The following is a 27,237-nucleotide window of genomic DNA, read 5'->3' as shown; positions in this document are numbered from 1 at the left end:
AAATCAAATCTTGTTTCACGCTATGACCTACACATCTCACCCCTCTGCCCCCTAGCTTCCCTCCTCTTCACGGGAGATGTCCGTGCATCTGGGGACAGGGCGTTGTGAAGGAATATTGGGGTAACATCTGTAGAGGTTGCTGACGTATTCAGAAGGGAGACTCGAGAGCCGGGTCAGACTTTCAGGATCAGCGACCTCCCAAGCCGGCAGAGAGGATGCTAGCAGAATGGCCGGTGCGAGCAGCATGAAGGAGGCTTTGGGCCCCATTCGTTTGACTTCTTGTTCAACTCGGACTCTGAAGGAAAACTGGAATCTTCAGCCTAAAGACATTTTTTAGGTCTTTGGTTCCTTTGCTGGGAAACTAGTCTTTCTTACGGAGCTAGGGTATTTCACTGTTAGACCCTGAGGAGACAAGTGTGTCTCTTAGCCCAGATGGAGGCCAGAGCAGGCTTTCTTTCTTTCTTTTCTTTTTCTTTTTTTCACAAATTTATGTTCAACAGAGGTGTTCTGTTTTTTTTTGTTTGTTTGTTTTGTTTTTGTTTTTTGTTTTTTGCTTTTTGTTTTTTGTTTTTCAGTAGGAATTCTTATTCTCTGTGACCCCAGAAGACGAGAAGTCTATGTGGAAACCTTGAATTTTAAGTTTTCTGATGAACATTCAGAGCTGAAGTACCACTTGATGGCTTGGCTGTCAGAAGCTGAATAAAGCGAGTCATGGAGAATAATTACATTTATGGTAGATCAGGTGTTGGTGAGAGAGGATAAGACGAGGCCTGTGGAAAGGATGACACTTGTGATAAGGGTTAGGGTGGAAGTAAATATCCAATAGAAATATAATGTGAGCCATATATGTAACTTGGCATTTTCTTTTTTTTTTTTTTAAAGATTTTTATTTATTTATTCGACAGAGATAGAGACAGCCAGCGAGAGAGGGAACACAAGCAGGGGGAGTGGGAGAGGAAGAAGCAGGCTCATAGCAGAGGAGCCTGATGTGGGGCTCGATCCCATAACGCTGGTATCATGCCCTGAACTGAAGGCAGACGCTTAACCGCTGTGCCACCCAGGTGCCCCAACTTGGCATTTTTTAATAGCCCACATTGGTAAAATTAAAAAGAAACAAGTGAATTAATTTTAATAATACATTTTATTTAAAAAATACCTACAAATATTATTTCAGCTTATTACTCAACATAAAAATGTAAAAAAAATTTACTTTTTTTTTTTTTGGTGTGAAGTCTTTGAAATCTGTGTGTATTTTACATTGACAGTAAATCTTGATTTCTTAATTTCAAGTGCTCCATAGGAATACATGGCTGATGGCTGGCACTGAGCAATGTAATTGTAGCTAATTAGACCTGAAAATTTAGCCGTAAAAGTCTCCGTCGCAGAGTTTGAGGAACTCTTAGAGAACTATAATGTCTCAGCCCCCCAAATACTGCTTCACCAATAGTGACCCACAAGATAATATTCCCAACACAGTCTCAATTGTGCTTGTCATTTCTAACATCATTTCTTTCTTTTCTTTTTTAAAATGTATTTATTTATTTGAGAGAGAGAGAGAGTGCATGTGAGCTGGGGGAGGGACAGAGAGAGAGGGAGAGAAGCAGACTGCCCGCTGAGTGTGGAGGTCCACGCAGGGCTGGATCGCACGTCGCTGAGATGAGGACCTGAGCTGAAATCAAGAGTCAGTCGCTTAACTGACTGAGCCACCCAGGCACCCCTAACATCATTTCTATGATACAAAAAAAGAGTTTGATTACAAAGGGTATTCCTGGAGATAGGCTGAGTGAATTCTTCTATGTACTAGGAATTAGTAACTTCTCCATGATTTTAAAGAAGGTTTATTCCAAGTGTCAAGTACCTTGATGTTGGCTTTGTATGTCTGAGTTTCTGTAAGGAGAGTATAATTGCTTAGATAAATGTATGTTGATTTAGCATATCCCTAAAACTAGAATTTATGTTTCTGTGTTGGTGTTTCTTAACCTCGGCTATCTATCAGAATTATCTGGGGAGCCAGGATGCTTTGGAAGTTATAATCTCAGGGATGAATCTTGGGCAGGTCTATATTCCAAATCTTCTATAAGGCATTTCGATGGACAGCTGGGGTTGAGAGCTACTACTATGGGCTTATTCCCTTCTCTTGGAGATGAAAATGGGCATGGAAGGTAGTAATTGTCATGAGTGATACTTAGTTGGCCTGATTCTGGAAAATGGAGAGAGTGAAAATTTTATAACTCAGAAGTAGAGCAGAGTGGAAGGAACAAAAAGAAGAAGCTTTAGATGGAAAATCCAGAAATGATTTAGTATCATCCTGACAAAACCAGCCAGACACATGGGCAGGCGTTATACCATCTCTCTTCTGGAACATAGTCAACATTAAAAAAAAATTATTTGCTGCATTTCTACTCAAACCCATCCTGTTTGCCTGCCTTTGGAAGAGCCTCCAAAAAAGGTTTCATTTGCAAATGAAATGGGCAATTTTATGGTCTGTGAATGAAGAAGAATATTTGAAATATGTGAATTTAGAAACTTCTAGATATTATAGGACACAGTGTTTCTTATTAATACTTTTAAAAAAGGAAATTTATTTCATCTACCAATGTGATTACTTAGGTAAGAGTAATTAGATATTTCCCCCACAGTGCTTTTAAAATGAGGACAAATCATCATCTTATCAGTAAATATCATTATATTTCCACTTTTTAGATGCTTTTAAAAAAAGCATTATTAAGAATACATATGATTATTTTTGGTCACATGTCCTCTGTTCCATCTTGCTCAGAACTTCTGTTTTCTGTGTGTAGGCTGCTTTTCTGATCCCAGCTCATCCCCTTTGTTAATTCCCAGCTATGCCCTGACCTGATGAGGATTAGCCTTCTGAGAAAGGGAAATTCTGAAGTATAGTACTTGAAAAGGGAAAGTGGCGGAGAGCCTACAACTGCTCAGAATTTCAAAAGACAGAGAAGTCAGCTTAGGTTCTGAACCTAACAAAGGCTGGAGGGCTGGATGGATCAAAAGGGACTATTTAATGATCTAAATATATAATATGGCAGCACTAAACAGATAGAGAATGCCTGAAGTCTAAATGGCAGTAAAATGAAATGTGGGACAGGTGTGAGAAGGAGCTATGGAAAGGCCTTGGGAGAGAAATAAGAAGGAATTGTAGAAATGGATAGAACAAAAAAACAAGAAGAAGAACAACAAAACAAAGTGGATAGAACAGGTCCACTGGTGGTGAGTGATTTCACTGCCCTTGGGAAGTTCCTTCATGGAGGTTAGTTCTAGTGTTCTTTCCATCCTTCCTTCACTTACTCAAAGTCCTAGGGGAGAGCATTGGGCTGGCCACGCTCAGGTCACTTGCTTGCCTCCTGGTTTTATCACAGCAGGACAAGGAGGTTCTGTTCGCCCTCCCTAGCTTCCGTAGTTGGAGACAGGAATCTGGGGTTACTGGACCGTCAATTCCCATTACACTGGGCATTAGGAAATTAGGATGCTGGTAGGGAGGGGAAATGGATGCAAGACAGCAACACAAATCAACCAAACAAAACTCTGATAACTGTCCCTTAACTCTGATTACAGTTCCTATGTCTTTGATGATTTACTGATCATATCTTATGGTTAATAACATCAGGACAACTTAAAAATAGGAGTGGTCTATGTGTGATTAGTTGGGTATAAAATGATTACTACAATATTTTGCTTAGGAGTTATATATATAAAATAAAAAATGCATATATAATTCTCTATTTCCTCCTCCTCATTTGCCAAAAAGCATATTAATTGAACATTTTCCATTTGTCAAGCCCTATACTACATATGGGAGATACGAAAGTGAGGGAGCAGACTTGGAAGCTCTCTGTGTTCATCTAACATATTACATCTGCAAAGTCACATTGAGATTGTAATTAATTAATCCAGAATAATCTGGTACTCTCACAAAAGCAATCTTTTCTCATGGAGGAGTTTTATATCTATTTTACACATAGGATTTCTTAAATTGGGTTATTCTAGAAGTATGGATTAAAATAGGAAAAGTGTGTGTGTGTGTGTGTGTGTGTGTGTGTCTGAGAGAGAGACACCAGGATCCCAGTTTAATTGATTCAAGTATGTTCAGCCTCAGCCTGAGTGTGTGTGAGGATTTGTGGTTTAAAAGAGCCTAAAACGAATATAGCTTTTTAGTGAAAAAGCTGATATAGAAGTTTAGGCTTTCTGATAAGTCAATGATGTGGTTAATATCTTAGCAGTTGGACAGAAATCGTTTTTTGTCTTTTTGTTTTGTTTTGTTTTTTGTTTATTTTTTAAAATCTAATTTCCTTTAAATGTTGGGTGAAAATTAAAAAAAAAATATTTTCTGGCTATCAGATTAAGGAGTTGTGCTATATCAATGAAATTCCATCTTAAATTCAAACTTCGTTAAGCCCTTTTCAGCTGTTATTTGACTGGCTCATTTGTTGCATTTCCATTTAAGAAAAAAGTAAGATGACCCCTAGGAAAGGGCTAATTCCAAGGAAAGAGACAGTCAGGCACGTAAACTTGATGTCATGCCAATTGCTCAAGGCCAGAGAGGAAGGGTAATTTTGATCACAGTACAGTGTTTGCCAATCATATCGTCCCATGATCTAATCCCCAGGCATTTATTCCTGGGTTTTTGAAGGAGGGGCTTGGAATAAAAACGAAGATCTCTGTCAGTTGTTGGGGACCTCAGTGGCTCTACCTGCTACTTTGTATCATGTGGAGGAATATCATGTGGGCAAAGTGACGTATATCCCTTCGCTTGACATTGTCAGTGGGTGTGGGATGGATATGGGTGGGGGTCCAAGGTTTGATCAGAACCAGAGAAGACGTTAAGAGAGAACATGACATGGCTATAATGGATACCAGCACAAACTGGTATTGGAGGCAGCAGTGGTCGCTTGAAGTGGCCCCGGCAGCAGTTCTGGAATGGGGAGGAAGTGGTTTTCCTGTGGCTTCATGGAATGCAGTTGCCACCATTGATTTCATGATAAATACGGTTTGAAGAGCCCTTTCATTAGCATAAAAATCTTTACCTTGACAGCAGCAAAGCAGAAGGCTAAGCAGTGGAGGAAGAAAATAGTCGATGCTCCAAAGACAATGAGGGGAATTAGTTTGAGCATATATGATTTAAGGCCTTAGATTCTTCCAGAAGAAATGAGGGGTAGTTTGAAATAAAGGTAGGAGATTAATAATAGTTGTGCCTAAACTGAAAAAATCCCAGATCAGGGGATTTATAAATGTGACTCTAAGTCTAATTTCAGATTAGCGTGGCCATTAAAAAGATACTTACACACACACAAAAATAATAACAAATAAGTATATGCATTAAGTGCATAATTCAAATTGTCTGAGCAGATATATGATGAGAATTGTTTTTTCCCATAGTGCACATAACCTAGGTTATTTTATTTTATTTTATTTTATTTTATTATTTTTTTTAGAGAGAGAGAGACAGCATCCGTGTGCATATGTGGGAGCAGGCGGGTGGGGTAGAGGGAAAGATAGAGAATCTTAAGCAACCTCCATGCTAAGAGGGAGACAACTGAGGGTTCAATCTCATGACCTTGAGATCATGACCTGCGCGGAAATCAAGAGTTGGATGCTTAACCAACTGAGCCACCCAGGCGCCCCCATAACCTAGATTATTTTAGAGGTGATATCGTATAAAAGTCTTTAGCTCACCTCACTTAGAGGTATTTTTCCCTTAAGATGGGAAAAAAGTGTTCTATGAAATTTATACAACATTTAAAAATATATATTTTTTGCTTTAAGACATTTCAAGTGTTATTAAGATAAAGGAAATATACAGGAAAATCATTTGCTTTTAGGTTTATTGAACTGACCTGGATTTGTGTCTGTAGATAAGATTTGGCTCCTAAGTGATTTGAATTTCTTTCATTGACTTCAAAGGCTAAAAATAAGCACTCAGGACAGCATCCTTCCTTCTGAAATAAAGAAATATTTTATAGAGATATAAGAATGATGAAATATTTGGTCAGTTTATACAAATTAACACAAACCAACTTAAGATTACTTTCCTGTACTTTTTTTTTTTTTTTAAATGGAATAACAGTTTTAGAACATCGGTTTGTCCAGTTGGGGAAAGAGCATTTTAGTCAGATGTTTGAGTTTCGAGAATTTCAATAGAATAAGAGAAGTTTAATTTATTGTCTTCTCAGAAGGAAAAGCCTATTTCCAGTTAATCAGACAGATTCGCTCAGGAAATCCGCAGAATGTCTACTTGTGTTGCCTCTTCCTACTTGTTAATGCTAAAACTGAAACCATGGGTAACATTTACCAGCCGTTAAGCACAATTATTTTCTGTGTTCTCGTCAAGTCGATGTTAGCAAAACCCCCAATGGATGACTTTGTAAAATAGTATTTTATAAAATCTGTCATACATAGCTGGTTGGAATAGTAATTTTTTAAGAATGATTTGAACATTGGAAGATATTGCCTCGTTACTCCAGTTCACTGATTGAAACCACTGGATTTATTTATATGCCAGTGAACTTTCTATAGCTTTAAAATAAAAATGTGAGCACAGGAATCTATACGATGGTGAAAAGTATGGTTAAGAATCTTAGAATCATAGAAACGTTAGACTGGATATCACATAGCAAATACTACAGAAGTCTGTTTATTTTCCTACTGTAAACAGCTACATAGTAAAAACTGAGAGAACAATGTTTTGTGATACATTAGTGATGCAGTGTGTTACTGGATTGTTTACCCACATCCTCTGAAGTACCTGGTGAAATTTTTTTTTTAATTTTTAAAAAAGATTCATTTATTTATTTTGAGTGAGGGAGAGAGAGAGAGAGAGAGAAAGAGAGCCGGGTTGGGGGGGGGGCAGAGACAGAGAGAGAATCTCAAGCAGCCTCCACACTGAATGTGGAGCCCGACACCTGGCTCGATCTCACTACTCTGAGATCAAAACCTGAGCCAAAATCAAGAGTCAGACGCTTAAATGACTGAGCCACCCAGGTGCCCCTGATGAAATTTTGAAAGATGTACTTTTCTATCAGAATAAGAAGTTACACTATATCAATGAAATTTCATATAAATTTCAAGCTTTGCAAGTCTTCATGTTGACCAGAGTTCAATAGTTGCATTTCCATTTTAAGAACAATTTCATTTTTTCATGACCTTCGTATTTTATGCTTTTAGTATTATCTCCAAATAATTCCATTTAGAGTTTCCTTCAGATCACTTTTGTTTTCTATTAAAGAGAATTGAACAGAAAATATGACTTTCCTTAGTCTTCATCAGATTAATTGACCAAAAACCTTATTAAAAAAAACCCAGGGGAAGTCTTGAACCCTTTTGCTTTATGAGATAAAGTTTAGATGTCTATAAATTACCAGATTTTTTTAGAGCAAGGATTTTTCATTAAGATTATTTAAATGAAATCTAACAATCCATGATATTGATTCCTTCCATATTGAAGTGTGCTGTAGTATGATGAAAACATTACTACCTGAATGAAGCCTTAAATACAGTGCATATGTACAAGTAATCTTAGATCCAGGAGGAAGATGTATTGTTAAATGGACGAAGGCACAATCAAAAAGATTAGAGGGTGACTGATGTCTAATTTTAGGTACATCCTAATTTGACAGGCAATATTACACAGGACATACATCGATTGATTTCCATGTCGAGTAATATTGCCAGGCTTCAAATTACTTTGATATTTTTGGAAGGACTTTTAAACATGTGTAAAAAAAAATAACATATTTATACTTAACCTTTGAATTATCACCATTACTTAAGTAACGGAAAGATCTTCCTGTTTAGAAGTTGGCTTCTTAGGGACGTGCTTTAACTCTGAGGATTTGAGGTGCAGGGGAGCCCATGATACCTCAATGCCTTGGGGTGCCGGGGATAAAGCGTTCGGCAGTTATGCACTCAACAACACTCCAGTGGTTTGAAAGTTAAGATGCCTCGTAATTTACCACGAGGGAGGGCCTTAGGGGAAGAAAGAATATGGCTCAATTAATTAGTACTTGTTAGCAAACTTCAACTGTTACCCTATTTAGATTTTCAAATCACTGATATCTCAAATACCCACAAAATTTGGAAAGGAAGTGAGAATAAGCAGTTGAGAAAGCTAATTTGTCCAGCAGGGCACCAGCTCTGGAATATAGCGTTCGCAGGCAAGCAATTGTCACAGGTTAGCCTTTCCCTAAAGAAGAAAAAGGAAATGGTGTCCGTTTACTGTTTTTAGCCCTGTTGTTAAAAAAAAATCCATGCCTTTTAGTTTGAATTTCTGAATAAGATGAATATTCTGGACGACCACCTATGGATTCCGATGAAAAATCCAACATAAATACATGAATTTTTGAGAGCTGTCTGGAGCGTTTTTAATGGGTGTTGGTTTTCTATACTCATTATCTTCTAAGTGGCTATTATTCATATTTAGAAAAGGTAATGATTCTATTTTTTAAAAGATTTTATTTATTTATTAGAGAAAGAGAAGGCACAAGCAGGGGGGAGGGGCAGAGGGAGAAGTAGGTTTCCTGTTGAGCAGGGAGCCTGAGGCAGGGCTCAATCCCAGGACCCTGAGATCATGACCTGAGCTGAAGGCAGATGCCTAACTGACTGAACCACCTAGGGGCCCTGAAAAGTTAATGATTCTTAATGCTTATCTGGTTATTTTCAAGCAATTATGCCAATAATATCTTCTTTGTTCTGGAAGTTTTTTGGGTTAAATCTCATATTTTCATGGTAGGGAAGCATATTATCTTCAAATAATAATTATACAGAACATAATTATTTTCAATAATTTTAGCTCATCCCCCTTATTTGTGTTCTAACTGCTTTGGCCAAGATTTCTAGGAGCATGTTGAATAATAATATTGATAATGAATGTTGGAGTCATACTTTGAGTTTTCATCATTGGATTTTCTTTTTTGATGTTTATTTGGGTTTTGTTGGGGCTGTTTAGATATTTAGTATAATGAAGACTTTGGTTTAAGATAACTATTCTTTATCATAGTGAAAAGTATTCTTGTTTTTTTAGTTGCCTTTAATTTAAAATATGTTTGTAAATCAACTTTACAAAATAGTATTTGGACTGACTTAGTGCGGTAGGGCATGTTTGAGTCTGACATAATTTCCCCTTGTTATATTCTATTAAAACCCCTGCTTTCCACATTTATGTTTCATACATCTGGCCTTGTGGACATTTAAACCTGAGTTCTTCATATTGGATTTTCAAAGAGGGGAAAATAGGAAGTTTTCTCAAATTTATTCATAAAGTTCATGGAAATCAAATTTAATTATAGTTATGGAGTCTTCATGCCTTTAAGAGGAATACCTTTCAGGAGAATATTCTAGTTTGTAAAATGTTGGTGCATGGCTAGAATCATAGAGTGTAAATTGTTTGGTTAGTTATTTAGTTTACATGCAAGCCTTGTGCTGATTTAACTTACTTGACTTACAGTATATTACAGAAAACATGATGATTGGTGATAAAAGGCTGAGCGGAAGCAGGTGGATCCTCAGGAAAAGGACAAGAATGGAGTCCATAAAAACCTCCCAAGGAACAGAGAGATGCATTCAGATTTTCTTCCTCTGGAGCTAACCTAGCTGATTCGAAAGGAAGTGATTGCCTCGTTGAGCCAAGACACTTGCATGATTCACACGAGCCTTCCTCTCGTGGGCAATTTCGTTCTCGCTCTTACAGCCCCCAAGGAACTGCATGGGTGCACACTGGGGGATTTCCTGACCAAAGTTCATGTACGGTGTAATTTAAGTAAAAGCCATGATTACATTCTGTGCTGCTCGGAGTTAAGTGATAGGAAAACCTGATATGTGTGGAAGGGCCGAGGCAAGTACATGGGCTTTCCTCCCCCAGTTCGGTAAAAAGCAGCACGAGCAATGCATTAGCTGAGGCTGATTCTAAGCATTGAACAGCTAATCCTAGGAGGTTGGAAACAAAAATAGAGTAACCTAGAGTATCGACAAGACCAGTGTATTGATTTATTAATGTATGTATCACATCCAGTTGCTTCAATGGACAGCCATACCTTAATGTATATATATTTGTATATGCGATTCTCAGGTTATTCATCTGAATATAACAGTTAAATATCAGCCAAATTAAAATCTGTTGTATGTACATTGCTAAATGCCCTACTTTGAGTTTCTCAGTGGGTCTATTAATTTTCCTGTGAGATGATTGTAGATATATCCAAAAGCATATTTTGAATGATTAGGGCACTTTCAGAAATTTATCCTATTAGTAACCTACCTTCTGGTAATAGACACCCTATTCTGAAACCATCCCACTCTGTTAAATCCTGACACTATCCAATGAAACATGAGCAAAAGAGCTAGTGTTAAGATGAAGTTGTTTCCAAATTTATAATAAGCTCCATGTGCTTTACTGTCTTAAATTCTGCTTACTGTATTTAGGTTATTGGTTTATTAGGGCAACATATACTAATAAAAAGGAGGAATTGTTTTGATATTTAAGAATAGGTTCTTACCTGTTCATAAGCTGATCTATGTTATAGCAAGAAATTGGCAAAATTGTACTAAGTTACAAATAATAAATTTAAGTATTACAATTACTTATAAATAAATTATATATAATTATAAATTATATATATACATTATAAGTAATTATAATTACAAACATTATGGATTCACTATCTCCATAGTCTTGAGAATATGGTGATTTAATCCAAGTTGTCACTCTTAGTTTGAAACAAAGACTTATGCAAGACATGTGACCCCTGCTCCCCCTTGGGGGGCATAATCATCCTTATCTGGCTCTTAATTTTTCCCATGTCGCTAATCACTATCAAAAAAAGTGTAAAGTACACATATTCATTTTTTTAAAAGATTTTCTTTATATATTTGATAGAGAGTGAGCACAAGCGGGGGAACGGCAGGCAGAGGGAGAAGCAGGCTCCCCACTGAGCAAGGAGCCCTATGGGGAACTCGATCCCAGGACCCCCGGGATCACGACCTGAGCCAAAGACAGATGCTTCACTGACTGAGCCACCCAGGCGCCCATATATTCATTTGCCTTTATTCTTCCATTCCCAGAATGTAAGCTCCATAAAGGGAAGGATTTTTAAGTATTTTATTTTACTGACATATTTACATAATAGGCACTCACTAAATATTGGTCGAATGAATAGATCTGAAACATCATATCAGCATATAGTGACACTGTACAACAACTTAATAACAATTTGAACAGAAACATGAGTTAGGGACACCTAGGAGACACAGTCGATTAAGCATCCGGCTCTTGATTTCGTCTCAGGTCCTGATCTCAGGGTGGTGAGATCGAGCCCCACCTCTGACTCCGAGCTCAGCACAGAGTCTGCTTGTTCTTCTCCTTACCCCCTGCTCCCCCTTCTCTCTCTCAGATAAATAAATACAATATTAAAAAAAAACAAAACAAAACATGAGTTCAACTCAATTCCTCTAGTGAGGAAGTTTCAAAATTTACTTCAGATAGTTTCTACAGAGTCTTCCCTGAAGTCCCCAGTATGGGCTGGGGGCTCCTGCTATGTGCCCCAAAAGAACTCCATCCTTTACTGCGCTATGAAATCTTAACCAGACCGTGCATGTTTCCCTTCCTTGTTCTCAGAGCTCCCTGTGCTCTGAAGGCAGGACCGTGGTGTTTTGTTGGTTTGTTTCTAAAATCCGAACACAGTGTTTAGTTCCTAGAAAGCGCTCATTAAAAAAGCAAAGGGAAGGGGGTCTTGAAGGAAGAGATAGAGGGGATGGGGAATAGAAAGGAAGAGCTGAATAAAGGGTGGGGAAAAAAGTTGCTCATTTAATCAAGATAGAACATCAGGACAAAGGAAGAATTTGGGTATTGCCGTAGGGTTCCAAGAGAGGTTTGTAACAAATGAATACAGATACTATGAGTACCTCTGTGTGCCAGGCACGCTTCTAGCCACTGAGGGCGCTGTACTAAACAAGGAGTTAATGTCATTGTCCTTATGGAGCACTTTGAGGTTAATCAAATTTTTTTGTTTTAGTTTTTAATTATTTTTTGTGGGGGAGACAGACAATAAACAAGTATAATATTGTATATGTAAAATAAGGCACAACATAATGTAAAATATAGTGGAAAATGTATAAATCGTAACAATAAATGAATTACATAAAATATATGAATCAAAATATATGAATTATAATGTTATATAATATATAGTAAATATATATAATAAATATATGATATATACTATATAATATAATATGATATAATATAATGTAGAATTTGGGGATGCTTAAAGGGAATCCTTGGATTGCCTCTTTGTAAAGATTCCTCATCAGCCTTTACCTGTAAAATGCTCTTTGCCATATTCCAGAATGCAAAGCACAACATAAATCACTCCAAGAGTGGCGTTTATAACTTACATGTGTGCCTCAGCCCAGCCTGAATGTGGGAGGAACGATTTGCATAGATGTTGAAACCATACGTAGACCTTCCGGGGGCCCATCTCCTAGTTGCGTGTGGAAGCACCGAGCCCCCGAGGGGAGACTTGGGGGTCTGCAGGCTCTCTGCACTCAGCTGGGTGGGACCCTCCTTTCTCAACTGACAGCAGGGATGAAAAAAGGGTTTGAGAACCTACAGACCAGATAAACTTCTCCAGACTTTTGGTTAAAAACGACTGCACTCTTTCTTTCTCCAAGGTCTTGATTAACTTGGTATTATTTACGAAGTCGTTTCTGTAGACAAAGAATCTAGTCTTGTATCGGAACGGGGGTGATTGCAAGCTCTGGGTACCATGGCTGACTGCTGTGCGTACGTGATAATAAGAAATACACTGCCACTTTTGCTTTAATAGAGGAGAATTATTTTGCCAGCATATGGAAGAGTGTGCTTAGGGTACCACAGTGCTTTGTGGTAGAGGGGAAAAAAACCAAAAACAATTACATGAATGAGGTAGAATGACTGTGTTATTGCAGTACATACGACCTTGATTACATACTGCCAAGACTCATAGCAGCCCAGTAGTTGTTGACAGATAAAGTAACAAAAATGAAACTCATTTATTTTTTCTTTATTGAGACCTCAAGGAAAAGCAGATTTTCAGTTCTTGTACTTACTACGTTGATAGAACAGAGACTGACAGCAAAAATGTGCCGGTCCAGAAATATAAATTAAACCTCGGTTCATATCAAAATTCCATTTAGTCTTGGAAAAGGAGCTGCTGTTTGGATTATTTTTGATCCTAAATCAAATATGTGATGGAGGATCGCAGTATACCTGGTATTTGTTAACCCTTTCCTGTGAACAATACTTGCAACCCGATTGTTGTTTGTGGTCGACGACGCTTTCTTTCTTTCGCAGTGTTTGAGGCAACTTGAATTATTGTCAGGGTGGGTTATATTTTGCTGAATGCAAATTGCTAGCAACAGACATATATATTTCAGTCTGCAGGAAGTAGGAAACTAGATTTGGAAAATTGATAACAGACCCTTTTCTCTATTACAAAGTCCTATTCGATGCTACAGTTTGATTATTGAGACAAGGACAAAAGTAAGTGAGAAACGTAAAGTGAGGATTTTTGGATTGTTTGTCGAGATTATTGATGTGTATTGAACCAAATTTCTGACTAGATCATTTGTGCCTTCCCTTCATGTAACTTAAATTGAGAGAGCAAAAAAGACCTCTTACTTTTCTTTTTCTCTGTCTCCTGCCCTCCTTCTCCCTCCCTCTCCCCTCCCTCCCTCCCTCCCTCCCTCCCTCCCTTCCTTCCTTCCTTCCTTCCTTCCTTCCTTCCTTCCTTCCTTCCTTCCTTCTTCCCTCCCTCCCTTCTTTCTCTTTCTTTTCACTTTCTCTCTCTTTCTTTATTTTCTAATGTCAACATAGAAATTTTGCTACAGGTTCTCATAATTAAGACACTACAAAATTGATGACAGAATTCTGGAAACAACAACACGGTAGACTTGGGGAATGGACCTACAAGCTGGTAAACAGAATGATCAGTGAGCCCTAAACATCATTATAGTCCAACAATGTCCGTTTCTTGAGTATATCCCAAACATAATTTTGCTGAAGGTTATTATTATTATTATCCTAAAGTCTACATTTGATCATTTTCTCGTTAATTTTTTTAGCAACCGAAAGATAGCATGAACTTGTTTCTTGAATTACCTTTTCTGACCTTTTGCAAGATGATAATTACAAAAAAGGGAGGCCTGCAAGGACTTGTACAAAAATTAAGCTTATAAAGTAGCTAAAATGGCCCTTCTGTGCTGGTGTCGATTTCAAAATTAACATTTTGGTTCATGTGCTTCTAATAATCACTGACCCTTACTTCATGTACTTTCCACAGGAAATGAATACAGCAGAAATTACTTTGACCCACTGATGGATGAGGAAATCAACCCAAGGCAGTGTGGGATGGAGGTCAGCAGAGAGGGTGAGCTAGAATTAAGTATGTAATTTTTGTGTCAGAATATTCTTTTCCATTCATGAAAATGAGGTGACAAAGATCACACATGCAGTTCCGTTTAGATTTTGCGGCTTACAATTTAAATGGTAAGTTTTAACCACTAACAACATGATGGGCAGTGAAGGTAATTTTTGATCAAGGACAGCCAGCTGGTCAGAGAGAAGAAGCAGGAATTTGCTTTCATTTGACGCCGCCGGAAGCGGTTTGGTGTCTTTATAAGGCCCGTGCTATGGGTATGAGGAACCTCATCACTTTACAAATGCCATCTCTGCTCTTTGAGTTTAAAATGAGCAGTCTTGCATGCGTAGCAAAATTCCTCTAGTGTAAGAAGTTTCTGTGCACGGTGACTATTGGTTCCTTTCTTCAGAGGCAGGGAACCACCACAAAGGTGCGGTGATCTGATGATTTCCTCTTCTGTAACCTTGAGTCTAGTTGCAGCTGTAAAATAACCATTCTGAAGACCACGTTCCATCACTGGGCACCAGTCACTGGATCTGGACATTTTAGGGAAAGGCTGGGGTAAATCCTCACCGATAGAGGGGCTCAAGCATGGTGCAAAAATTATTTTAAAAGATAGTTTTCATAACTACATCTCTATTTAGACAGCACAGAATCCACAGATATCATCAAAAGATGTATGTACAAGAAACAAGGCGAGAACTTTACTCTCAGGGCAGTTTTTACCAGGAACTCAAATCAAGGGGGATTGAAAACTGGAAAAATCTCAACCGTTTCTTTGCCCAGCACACTTGGGGGATGAAAGATAATCCCAGTGCGTTCTGGAGAGGGGTATCAATTGGATTCTTCTTGAAGTCTGTTTTAATTCCTTGGAGATCACAATAATATAGTTGTATTTCGTGGAGTTTTTGTACCGTAAGGGCGAAAGGACTTAATAAGATGTTCAGTGATATATGAAAGAGGAATGCTCTAATCACAGATAGGCAAATGACCCAAAATATTGTGGGTCATTCTTCCCTACTAAGCAGTGATGGCCCATTGCCTGGGGTTCCCTTTGGGTCCCACGTTTCAGAGCAGGCAGCTGTCTTTGTATCCAGTTTTAAGCCCGCAATTAGTGATCATTTCTTTTTCTTTTTTTCTGGGCATTCAAACCTGTGCAGTTATTTCATTTAGGGGAATAGGCCGTGCTGACGAACACAAGATCGCCTTCCACACCCTCTCTGGCACAGAGCCGAAGACCGTGCAGGGACGTAACGGGGCCGGGATGGGCCACCTGAACAAAGGTGCAACGCCCAGCATCTTGTGTGTGTGCCCCATCTGTGTTCACCCTCGTTCAGCTTTGTTCTCATATTTGTTTATAACTTGTTCTTGTCCCTCAAATCAATACAGCTTTTATTGCATCTTTAAGATGCCACAAATAAGTCTGAAAATTCATCCGGCATCTTGCTGTTCATGTAGCTGGACAACTTAGATCCTATTCGCCAGCCTGCCAGACTTGTCCTTTTTCAGAAACATAGACACCATCCCCCAATTTTCTGTCATGCTTGTTTTTAACTGTGGTGGCTTACTGAATCACAGCAGCTGAGTGTGATACCAGTTCCGTGTCATTTCCTGTAAGAATTAACTCCTCTTTCCTGAGTTACTGAGCAAGCAACACCTGGTCTCATCCAAACTCTGGGGTTTTATTTTTCACCCAGGAAATTTCAGATTTCGACAAGAGAACTGTTCTCCTGAATGACAGTGTCGGTGGGTAAGTGAGAATTCCCAGGCCTCATCTTGTGATGGAAGCCCAGTGTCACGCCCTTGACCATGTTCTGTGCATGACTACAGACAGTGTGGACAGTAGCCAGTTCTTTGCTGTTTCCTATCACTTGTCAACTCAGAGCCTCTTCTGTTTCTTTCCAAGGGGACTGAGTTCTACATTGATGTGATTGAAGTCTCTTTTCAGGGTTCCTCTGGGGCCCTTCACAGTAACAGTGTCCCTTCAGAGTGATGTCGACACTTTCTGGAATGTTGACAGTCTGATTGCTGAGAATGGTCTTCATTTTCACAGTAGATGTGGCAAAGCTGTTTATGATTTGTACCCTACTTGCTTCCAAATTGTTTGAGGCAGCTTATAATAGAAATGTAAATGCATATGGTCAGAGCAAAGTTCAAACATAGATGAAACAGGGATTTGAGAACACCTATACAAAGAAGTAAATGTACGAGAAATCGAGGACAATATTATAACTATAATTAATCACTTACTCTTACTTTGTGTTTCCTGGAAATGAAACATAAAGGAACATAAGTTGGATAACTTTCAATGTTAAAAAGAATTTATGACTCTTTTTCAGTGTCAATAACCCACCAACACCACCACTGCTTTATTTTATTTTATTTTCATTATTTTTTAAAGATTTATTTATTTATTTATTTATTTGGGAGAGAGAGAGAGAGAGAGAGAGGGCAAGTAGATGGGGAGGGGCAGAAGGAGAAGGGAAGAAAGACTCTCAAGCAGACTCCCTACTGAGCATAGAGCCCGATGTGGGGCTCCATCTCACAACCCTGAGATCAAGACCTGAGCCGAAATCAAGAATCAGATGCTTAACCAACTGAGCCACCCAAGTGCCCTTACCGTTTTATTTTATTTTATTTTTAATTTTTTTAACAGTAGATCCTGGAAGGATAATATTATGTTAATTTTTTATCTAGCAAAGATTGTAAAAATAATGGGCAACTGGTTCTTGCTTCTTGGTCAATACGTTTTATTAATATGGAATATAGATCTGAGTGCCATTACGAGGCATCTACTGCATAGCTCCACACATTGTATTATTTTACAATTTGGATATGATTTGATGTAAGTAATATTAGCTTGTGGATAAGTCAGGGTTCTCCAAAGAAACAGAACCCAGAACCAATAAATAGACTCTCTCTCTTTCTGCCTCTACATATACATAATACATGTATATTATACATGTACATAATACATATACAATATATGTACATGCAGAAAGAGAGAGAGAAAGAGGGAGATTTGTTTTAAGAAATTGGTTTATGTGATTGTGGGGACTGGCAAGTCTATCTATAGGGCAGTCTGGTAGGGTTGAGATTCACGTAAAGTTTGATGTGAAATTCAGGCAAGCATTGATATGCAGTCTTGAGACTGAATTTGGTAGGACAGTGGACTGGAAGTGGAGGCATAATTTCTATATCACAGTGTTGAGGAGAATCACTTCTTTGGGAAACCTGCATTTTCTCTTATGCCTTCAACTGATTGGATGAGGCCCACCCACATTACCTGCAGAGTAATTTGCTTTACTTGAAGTATACTAATAAAGAATACCATCACAGCAGCATCTAGACTGATGCTTGACCAAATAACTAGGTACCCCAGCCCAGCCAAATTGACATATCAAGTTAACCATCACCTGTTGTATTTAATAACAGCTAATTATTCATAATAATATATTATGGAGTGTTGAGGCCCATGGATTTGACATACTAAATGTGTTCTCCCTGATCACCAGACTTCAATTCTGTTTCTACTCAGTCTCAAGTGAACCCCAGCTCCTGCCTGGAATTGTTGGACCGCTTTTGTCCACATCCACTCCTCCTTTGCTTTTATCTATTGTCCACACAGCATCTTGCTTATCCCTCATTGAAGCTCTCTTATTGTTGCCTGTTGCTTTCAGGGTAAAAACCAATCTACTGTCCTTGCCCATCTCAGGTCCCCTGAGCTTGCTCACCAAGCTTTGGCCACCTTGGACTTCCTTTGTTCCTTATATGCATGGAGCTTCCTTTTGGACACTGAAACCTCACAGGTGCTGGGACAGCCTCCTTACTGGCCGTTGTACTTTCTTCCTGAAGATTCAGCTTACATGTCAATTCTCCACTTCCCTGACTAACCAAAGTGATGTTTCCCTGTCTACCTTCTTTATCCAACTCATGGCGATGATCACTAAACTATTTATTAGTGAGGTGACCTGTGAAATGCATGTCTCCCCTAGTAGACCATCTCCTGAGCACAAAGAGGGCAGAGATTCTGCTTACCTTGTTCACTGATGAATTTTTAAGACTTAGCACAGAGGTTGGCATAGAGATTGAGGTTGACTTGAGAAGTCTTTGTGGCGTGAATGTATATATGAAGAAATGAATGGAAAGTGCTAAGCGTAATATCCCAGACATGGTGAGCCTTCTGTACACATGAGTTATTAGTACTTCCTGAGTGCTCAAGGGGTGTTTTAGGCTAGACATAGCAGCTCTGGCCAGCCAATGCAAAACTGTCCAAAGTGGTTGTCATTATCTCTATTTTTAAGATGAAGAAACAAGCTTAGAAAGATTTAGTAGTTTTCTTAAGATCACAGAGCTCTGGCAAGCACGGAGTGGAAATCAGATCCCTATCTTTGGCACTCTCTGTTCTCTTTTCCCTCAGGAGTTGCCTTTGTCCTGTTGGCTTCCCACACCGCTCCCTTTGAGGAAAACTTCTGAAGAGGAAAGGAAGCAGATTGGTTCAAATTGTTGAATTTGAGTTTGAAGGGGACATTCTCTTGCCTTCAGTTTCTGTCTTATGTAACCCATTTGACCCTCCAGGGTCCTATTGGGGCACCACTGACGGGGTTTCTTGCCAGGTCTGCCTACCGAAGGCACTAGAACCTCTACAGCAATTATTTGTATGGTATCTCTTGTTCAGGTCCCTCTCCTATGACACCCCAGAAGCTGTCTATAATTCATTACTTCATAATGAAAACAAAAACACTGGTTCAGAATGACAGAACCTAAGCTATTGAAAAATTTTGTACTTCGTACAATTACTAAGTAGTTAACCACAAACAAACAAGGAAATGGGGGGTGACTGGCCTTTGCTGAGTCCCTACTATATGCCAGGCACGAAGCAAGGTGCTTTATGTGTGTTATCTTCTTAACCCTCACTTCCATCCCACTTTTGGGGCCAGGAGATCAAAGCTCAAAGACTCTAAGAAGTTGCCCCAAGATTACAGAGCTAGTAAGTGACAGAGCTGGGATTTGGACCTAGGTTTGCCTCTCTCTAAAGACGGTGTCTCTGTATTAATCCCATTTACCTTTCGTCTATCTGTTTGCTTTGACATGCAAATTGTATGTTCATTTATTCTTTTCTGTGACCCTCATTGGTCTGTCAGGATTACCTAGTCCTTGTAGTGAGGCTTTTATTACATCTGCAGAGATTTCCCTGTCTATGAATCTGCCATTGCTCGTTGTTAACTTCCAAATAAGAGTCTTTCATGAGCCATATATCAACTTTATAAGTTTAGTAGCTGTTCTCACTAAGAATTATCAAGTTCCAGACAATGGTGGAATATAAGTTCATGCTTCCCTAATGCACAACCTGCAAAATGTCTTCCAGGGATGGCTCCTCTCCCTTTCCCCCAAATGTTGGGGTGGTAGGAAGTTTGCACGGGCTCTTGGCAGGAAAAGAACATTTGCAGGTCAACTGATACGTGAGAAAGTCATCTTCAGGGTTCAGTGAGCAGAAGCTGACTTCAAAGACCATTTTATGTTAGTTACACTTTCAGACATTCTATCTGGCTCCAGCAGCCTAGGCTTTCCTGAATAGTCATCCCAAGTCCATGAGCACAAGCTACAGTGAATTTCTTTCCAACACTGATGTTCAAAAAAATCATAGGGATAGACGGAAAGGGGAAACCTAGAATTTTCAAGAACTTCTCACTTGGACAGTGAAGACCCCTCAAGGCTCTTCCAGAACACTTGCTGTTGGATGTGCTGTTCAGATGTGAGATGCAGAATAAGCTACCATCCTGGAGTTGGCTCACCCGTGGAGTGCAAAGTGAGAAGTTGTAGAAACACGTGGGCTTTATTAAAACAACCTCTGTGAGAGTGCAACCACGGTCGAGCTAGTTCACTTGCCCCTGGAGGAGGGGAACATGTCTGATTATGTATGTATATTCTAATTCTGAGACTGGGGTCGTCATCCAGATTGGCATCATTTCTATTTGGTTCTATCCAGGGGCAGATCTACCTAGATGACTCTTTAAACCCTTTTCCAGAACATGTTTTTTTTGGTCATGTGTTTTTTGTTTATTTGTTCCCTCGGGTGTTTGGTTTCCGTTTTTTAACGACATAACCTTGTTACTTTAAATTGACAAAAGAACTAAGTAGCGCTTGTATACTCTATTATATTGCAATAGCATATATCAAAGAATTTAAGTCCACCTAATGCCACCTGAGTTTGTTGTTTCTTACACATATGCAATAAAAAATAGGATATGCAGAGAGTAGGTAGTGGAAAACACTCATTCATTTTGCTTATATATTCTGTTGTATGATTTAACAAACCATAATGACTTGTTCTGAAATGATTTTTGTGTGGTCCATGTCATAATCCATTGAATATTAGATCTTTTTATTGGAGAAGTATCCCATTATGAATACCTTGCAATATACATTTAAAAGTCATTGTCCCAGTTATCATTGACTTATAAAAGGTGTTTTTTTTACATTTCAGAGCAAGGCAGCATATTGAATAGAATTTGTGTCTATGACCTATAAAATAACTAAAGAGCGATGATGATTAATATTTTTTTGTAATTCAATTTCATGTTTATAAATTAACTGATGAGAAGGTTATCGTAAATATGTTCTTTTAACACCCCTACCAGCTGATAATAGAATTCTCTATGATCGATTAATGAGGCTATTTGACAAGAGTGGACAAGGAGAAGCCCAAGGTAAGAGAATCATTATTTTCAATCATTTGTATTAACATTAGTTGTAAATTCATTAAGATGTTTTCTTGCAAATGCTGATCTGTGTTTTCTAAACATAACCACTCACTGACGACCTATGTGTGCTTTTGATGGTTGCAAATACTGAAGTAGAGCTAAAGTTGGGGGGAAAGGTAACTATGGCCCAGTTTTCTAGAATTACATAGAATTTATAACCCTAGATAGCGAAAATGATTTACTTGCTATTGCAGGATCTTACAACGAGATATGACATATTTGGGTTCTCTAATATGGTGGCATATGCCACTCTTTTAAAAGAATATGTTTTAGCTTTTAGATAAATGCTTTGGGTGATAGAAGACAAGCAGTATACTGTTTTCAGCCTTCGCATGGAAATTCATACTTGTGAATGTTAGGCTCTTTAAGTAATTCTCATGTGTATTAATCTAGGAACTTAAAGGTAATCCCTTAAAAACTGAAATCTAAATTCTTAGGTTAACACATATCAATTCATGCCAGAACCACACTGGGGATTTTACCAAAGCATTAAGTGTAAATTGTTGTAGTCACGTGTATTTAAATTCATGAGGAATCATTCTATTAAGCTTTTTTTTTCCCTCAGTGTATGCTTAGTTCTTCTCAAATGATCATTGTCTCTTCCTTATTTAAATAATTCTTTAAAATTCTTGAGGAGACGGGGCTCATGGTTGAGTCCTCTATATTTTTACTCATTTTTCTATTGAATTTATGCTTAGTTTTCACCATTTGGTAACTGCGTCACCCCAATTCTTAGCCTTTCTTTGCCATTTCTGCCAAATGGATGTATTATCCCTTCCACAATGCAGTAGTTATGGGGATTAAATTATTCATTAATACATGGACAGACATCATAAGCACACACAGAAAATAAGATAATTGACAATGATGAAAAAAATAATTACCGGCTAAACATTTGCTGAGTGCTGGCACTGTCCTAGGCACTGTTCAATTCTAAATAGGGTAAGTATTAACTTACTCAAACCTTCTAACAATCCTGAAGGTTAGGCTGCCTTTTTTTTTTTTTTTTACAGATTTTATTTATTTATTTGACAGAGAGAGAGAGACAGCCAGCGAGAGAGGGAACACAGCAGGGGAGCGGGAGAGGAAGAAGCAGGCTCCCAGCGGAGGAGCCTGATGTGGGGCTCGATCCCGTAACGCCGGGATCACGCCCTGAGCCGAAGGCAGACGCTCAACCGTTGTGCCACCCAGGCGCCCCTAGGCTGCCTTTTTAATCCCCATTTACAGAATTGCATCCCCTAAAAATGTTATTCCTGCCTAGATACATCTCCGTTAGCTTTTTTTTACTTTCAGTTTGTGTAACTTTTTATTTCTTTTTGTCTTTATAAACCAAGCAGATTCATTTTCAGGCCAGCTTGATCCCTCATTTTGAGGGATCCTCACTGGAATGAAGAATTAGGCAGGATTCCCCAGAGAAGCAGAATCCAATAGAGCCAGTAGAAATCGAGAGAGATTTATGGGGGCTGGCAAGTCTGAAGTCCTTAGGACATACTGGTAGGGTGGAGATTCAGGTAAGAGTTGATATAAAATTCAGGCAGGAGTTGAAGTCTTGAGTCACAATTCCGCAGGGCAGAGGCTGGAGATTCAAGTAAGAGATAATGTTGCAGTCTTGAGACTCAGTTTCTTCTTTTTGGGGAAACTCGAATCTTTACTCTTAAGGCTTTCAAATGACTGGATGAGACCCACTCATGTCACAAAGGGGGGTCTGCTGTGTTCAAAGTCTGATGTACATGTTAATCACATTTAAAAATTACCTTTAATGGCAGCATCTAGACTGGTGTTTGAACAAATAACTGGGCACCACAGCCTAGCCATGCAGACACAGAAAATGAAGCACCGAAAATCACTATGTTTAAATTAGTGAGATCTCTATATTTTTAGTCTAACATGTAAGTCAGCAAGTATATATTGAATATCTTTTGTGTTTGTGTGCTAGGCATTGAGCGATGCACTTTTATACCTGTTATGTCCTTTCCATTCTGACAAGTCTTTGCAGCTTGGATCCTGGAAACGACCCAGGTACACATTTACAGGTGGCACCTGATAGGTTTTCGAAATCATTTGTGAGCTTTCAAAAGTCTTATGGAATTTACAGAATGGTCAGTACTATATAGTCAGACATATTGCACAGGAGGATACAATTGAGACTTAGAAAGTTTAAAAACTTGTGCAAGGTCATACGGTAAACCAGTGGACAAAGAAGGAAGGCCAGCAATCTGCTGGACACTGAAGCCCGGTTCTCTTTCCCAGTACCCCACCTCATGTCTTGCTGGACATCAACCTCTCTTCCTTTGGTTCAAAGTGTCTAGGTTTTTGTTAAACTTCTGACTTTGGAGACATGGAAAATTCCATATTTTATCTTCCAGCATTTTTTTCCCCAAGCCTGGAAGAGAGAGGATTATTGTATATTTACGGTGTACATCTAGCTAGATGAATAGATGCATCCTGTAGATGCTACTGTTTTCAGAAGATAGAGAGAGAAGGAAAGTACACGCACCATTTATATAAATGCAGGCATTGCTATGCAAATAAACAAGGCAGCCCAAATAAACTTCCTTTGTGTTTGCAAAGCTCAGGAACTGTTCTCAGGGATCCTAACTTGGAAAATGAACCCAAGGGCTCTGGCTTCTCCCAAGTTGATTTCAGCAAAACAGTGAGCAAGTGATAAGACATTGAGGTAAACAACATGAAATATTAACACACAGCAAAGCAGAGTATCTACACTTCGGGAGGTATTTGGTAAGTGGGAAAAAGGCTTTCATGGAGAGCTTGTACTTGACTCACTTTGGGAACATGACAGGAAGAACAAGAGTTGTTGGCGTTGGACTTGTTTTTTAATCTTAAAACTTGTTCTGGGCTTTAGCAATTTCCCAGTACATTAAACAGAAGATAACTTGCTAAACTGTAGATTATGGAAAACGAAGCTTTACCCCCGACAAGAAAAAATGTGGTTAGAGGACTGTGTGTTAAGCCAATGTTTAAGTGACAGAGGGCAAGTCAAATTTCGTGTGATTTTCTTGGGGTAAATAGACGGGAGCTTCAAGGAGATTTTGGATTCTGAAGAGCCAGTGAGTTCCAGAAAGAGACCCGAACCCCGCAAAGAGGACAGCCAAGCCACCTCTTCCTACAGTGAGGCGTCTGAAGGACAGGTGCAGAGAAGTGTAATGCTGCTCGGAAGTTCTTCCTTGGAACAGGTCAGCATTGCTTACATATCCAGAAATGTAAGATAATCCCTCTTTTTAAAATAGCAAGCTGAAATGTCAGTCCTACACATTGTCCACTGATTTTACTCAAAAACATACCCCTGTCTAGAACACACGATTCATGACTTGCCCAAAACTTTTCCCTTATTTTTCATATACCTTTTAGCAAGCAGAACTCATGCTATTTATCAGTATCAATTCCAGCCCTCACACAATTTAGTTTTACTTCATCCGGTTTTATTTCATTTACCCCAGCCAGAAAGGTAGGCTGATTCAGGATAAAGAGGAAAAATATCGCCAGAGGAATGGTACTTCCTTCAGCCCATTGTTAGGAGGAGGAGATGAGCCATTTACGAAGAATCCAGCACAAAGGAGGCACGCAGAGAGAAAAAATGGTAGTCCCCTTCCCAGGCCAACACTTTCCACTTTCTCACCTTCACAGCGTCAGGAATTTCCCTGAACATCTGTGCGGGGAAATACTTCAGATGTGGTGTTGGAGCTCATGGCTTTCACCTTTGGTTCTGATATTTATATGAATTTAAATCTCTGTGTAAAGTAGGATGAAGTAATTTAAGCCTTTTATGGTTGTGGTGAGGATTAATAAAATGTGTCCAAGTGCCTGGCAGTTAATGTTTCTCTTTTCTTATGACCCATGTTACATATTTGTTGAGACTGTTACCTATGCTTACTTTTTTTTTAAAGATCTTATTTATTTATTTTGAGAAAGGGAGAGAGAGAGAATGAGAGGGAGAGAGAGAGAAAGAAAGAGGGAGTGAGAGAGAGAGAAAGAGAGAGAGAGGGAGTGAGGGGAAGGGCAGAGTGAGAGGGAGAGGGTAAGAGAGAATCTCAAGCAGTCTCAGCACTAAGCGTGGAGCCAGATGCGGGGCTCGATCCCACAACAATGAGATCCCTGAGCAGAAATCAAGAGTCGACTGCTTAACTGACAGAGCCACCCAGTCACCCCACCTATGTTTACTTTTATTGCTATTGCGAGGATGAACTCATACTTATGAAAGTCAAGGTGTTTATTTCTATTTTTTTAAAGATTATTTATTTATTTGTCAGAGAGAGAGAAAAAGCACAAGTGGGGGGAGGGGCACAGAGAGAAGCAGACTCACCGCTGAGCAGGGAGCCCAACCTGGGGCTCGATCCCAGGACCCTGGGATCATGACCTGAGCCAAAGGCAGATGCTTAACCGAGTGAGCCACCCAGGTGTCCCAAAATCAAGGTGTTTAAATGGAGATAGGAGAAGATCTCAGTAGGGGTGAGAGCTGTTGGGTGACTCTGTCCTCAAACTATTTGTCTATACCTATTAATTTATATGGGGACTGGGTGGATGGCTTTTCATCTCAACATTACGTGGCCTGTAGTGTGGATGTGGGGGTGATGAAAGAATTGGGACTGCAAAAAAAGAAATGAAAAGGACCTTTACTAAAATGTCATGGGACTGGGCTGGGAATTGTCTGGTACAGAGATCACTGTGGGAAAACTCAACAGACAGAGATCCTGACAGTTGATGTGTATCCTGTAGAAAAAAAAAAAAATAATAAGACTGAGTACTACAAAACCAAAAGAGCGGCAGTGGCTTGCAGGGGGCATGCAACAGAGAGTCAATTGAGTCTTAGAGTCAATGAAGAGGTCCCATTTCAAGGGTCATGCAAATGATGATCTATTACTTTAATTGTTATTGCTGGGCAATTTAGTTACCTGAGTATATAAAACTCTTTAGAAATATTTGCACTACTTTATATATCTTGTAGACATTAGAAAGCTTGTAGGAAAGACATGAAATGACTTGGGTCTGAGAATTATCCAGTAAGAAATAAAACTAAACAATTAAGTGCATAACGTTAACAAATTTAATCACAGAAGAAATCCAGGGAAACAATAATGTATTGTTTTTTGAATAAGTATTGAATTAAAAATAAAATAATTTTATTTTTCAGCTACCAAAGAGAAGTGTTTTCCTGGACATATCCTAATATTTACTCTATATGATGTACTTGCTCTTAATTGGTTGCAGATAGCTAGGTTTTCCTCTGAATTTTAATAATAATTCATATGTTTAGTTTATTCAATTAGGAAGCCATGCTTTCAAGAGGTTTTAAGAAATTTATGTGTAATATACTACGATAAGGAAAATTATTTTGTGTTTGTCTTGATTTTATTTTATTTCTTTATTTTTAAATTTTTAAGAAGCATTTTATTTATTTACTTGACAGAGAGAGAGAGAGAAAGCACAGGCAAGGGGAGCAGGAAGGGGAGAGGGAGAAGCAAGCTCCCCGCAGAGCAGAGAGCCCGATTTGGGGCTCAATCCTAGGACCCTGAGAGCATGACCTGAGCCCAAGACAGACACTTAACCAACTGAGCCTCCCATGCACCCCAAGTTTTTGTTTTGATTTTAAAAATGAAATACAGCATTTAGGATCATGGTGGAATAACGTATTACCTTGAACCAAGTGTCCTCCAGGGAGACATTCTGAAAAGCTTATCAGTGTGGACTGGCAGCTAACCCTACTTTTCTAAATTCTTCCTAACTGCCTGGCATTTGGCAACGGGCACTTTTGTTTTTTTGTTTTTTGTTTTTTTTTTTAAAGATTTTATTTATTTATTCGACAGAGATAGAGACAGCCAGCGAGAGAGGGAACACAAGCAGGGGGAGTGGGGGAGGAAGAAGCAGGCTCATAGCAGAGGAGCCTGATGTGGGGCTCGATCCCATAACGCTGGGATCACGCCCTGAGCCGAAGGCAGATGCTTAACCGCTGTGCCACCCAGGCGCCCCGGCAATGGGCACTTTTGAATCAAATCATCACGTGAGTGAAGGTCAAGTCTGAACCCTCACTCTTGAATATCAGAGAAAAT

At 39.0% G+C, this 27,237-nt stretch overlaps 1 protein-coding gene across 1 annotated transcript in view; it reads left to right on the top strand.

Annotated features, from left to right (window-relative positions):
* The window catches only part of LOC148107318 (orofacial cleft 1 candidate gene 1 protein-like), a gene marked incomplete at its 5' end in the record, with an annotated part of 60,642 nt that overhangs the window by 8,405 nt on the left and 25,000 nt on the right, over nucleotides 1-27,237 (top strand). The window contains 3 exons of the mRNA XM_087857900.1: nucleotides 14,331-14,417; nucleotides 21,050-21,118; nucleotides 24,203-24,366. Of these exons, the coding sequence (XP_087714026.1) occupies nucleotides 14,331-14,417; nucleotides 21,050-21,118; nucleotides 24,203-24,366 (320 nt within the window). The remainder of the gene's footprint in view (nucleotides 1-14,330; nucleotides 14,418-21,049; nucleotides 21,119-24,202; nucleotides 24,367-27,237) is intronic.

Source organism: Ursus americanus, chromosome 32, assembly GCF_024610735.1.
Source record: "Ursus americanus isolate L20-20 chromosome 32, mUrsAme1.1.p, whole genome shotgun sequence".
NCBI classification, from domain to species: Eukaryota; Metazoa; Chordata; class Mammalia; order Carnivora; family Ursidae; genus Ursus; species Ursus americanus.
Note: the sequence above shows the minus strand (reverse complement) of the source record. Positions and strands in the feature narration are given on the sequence as shown.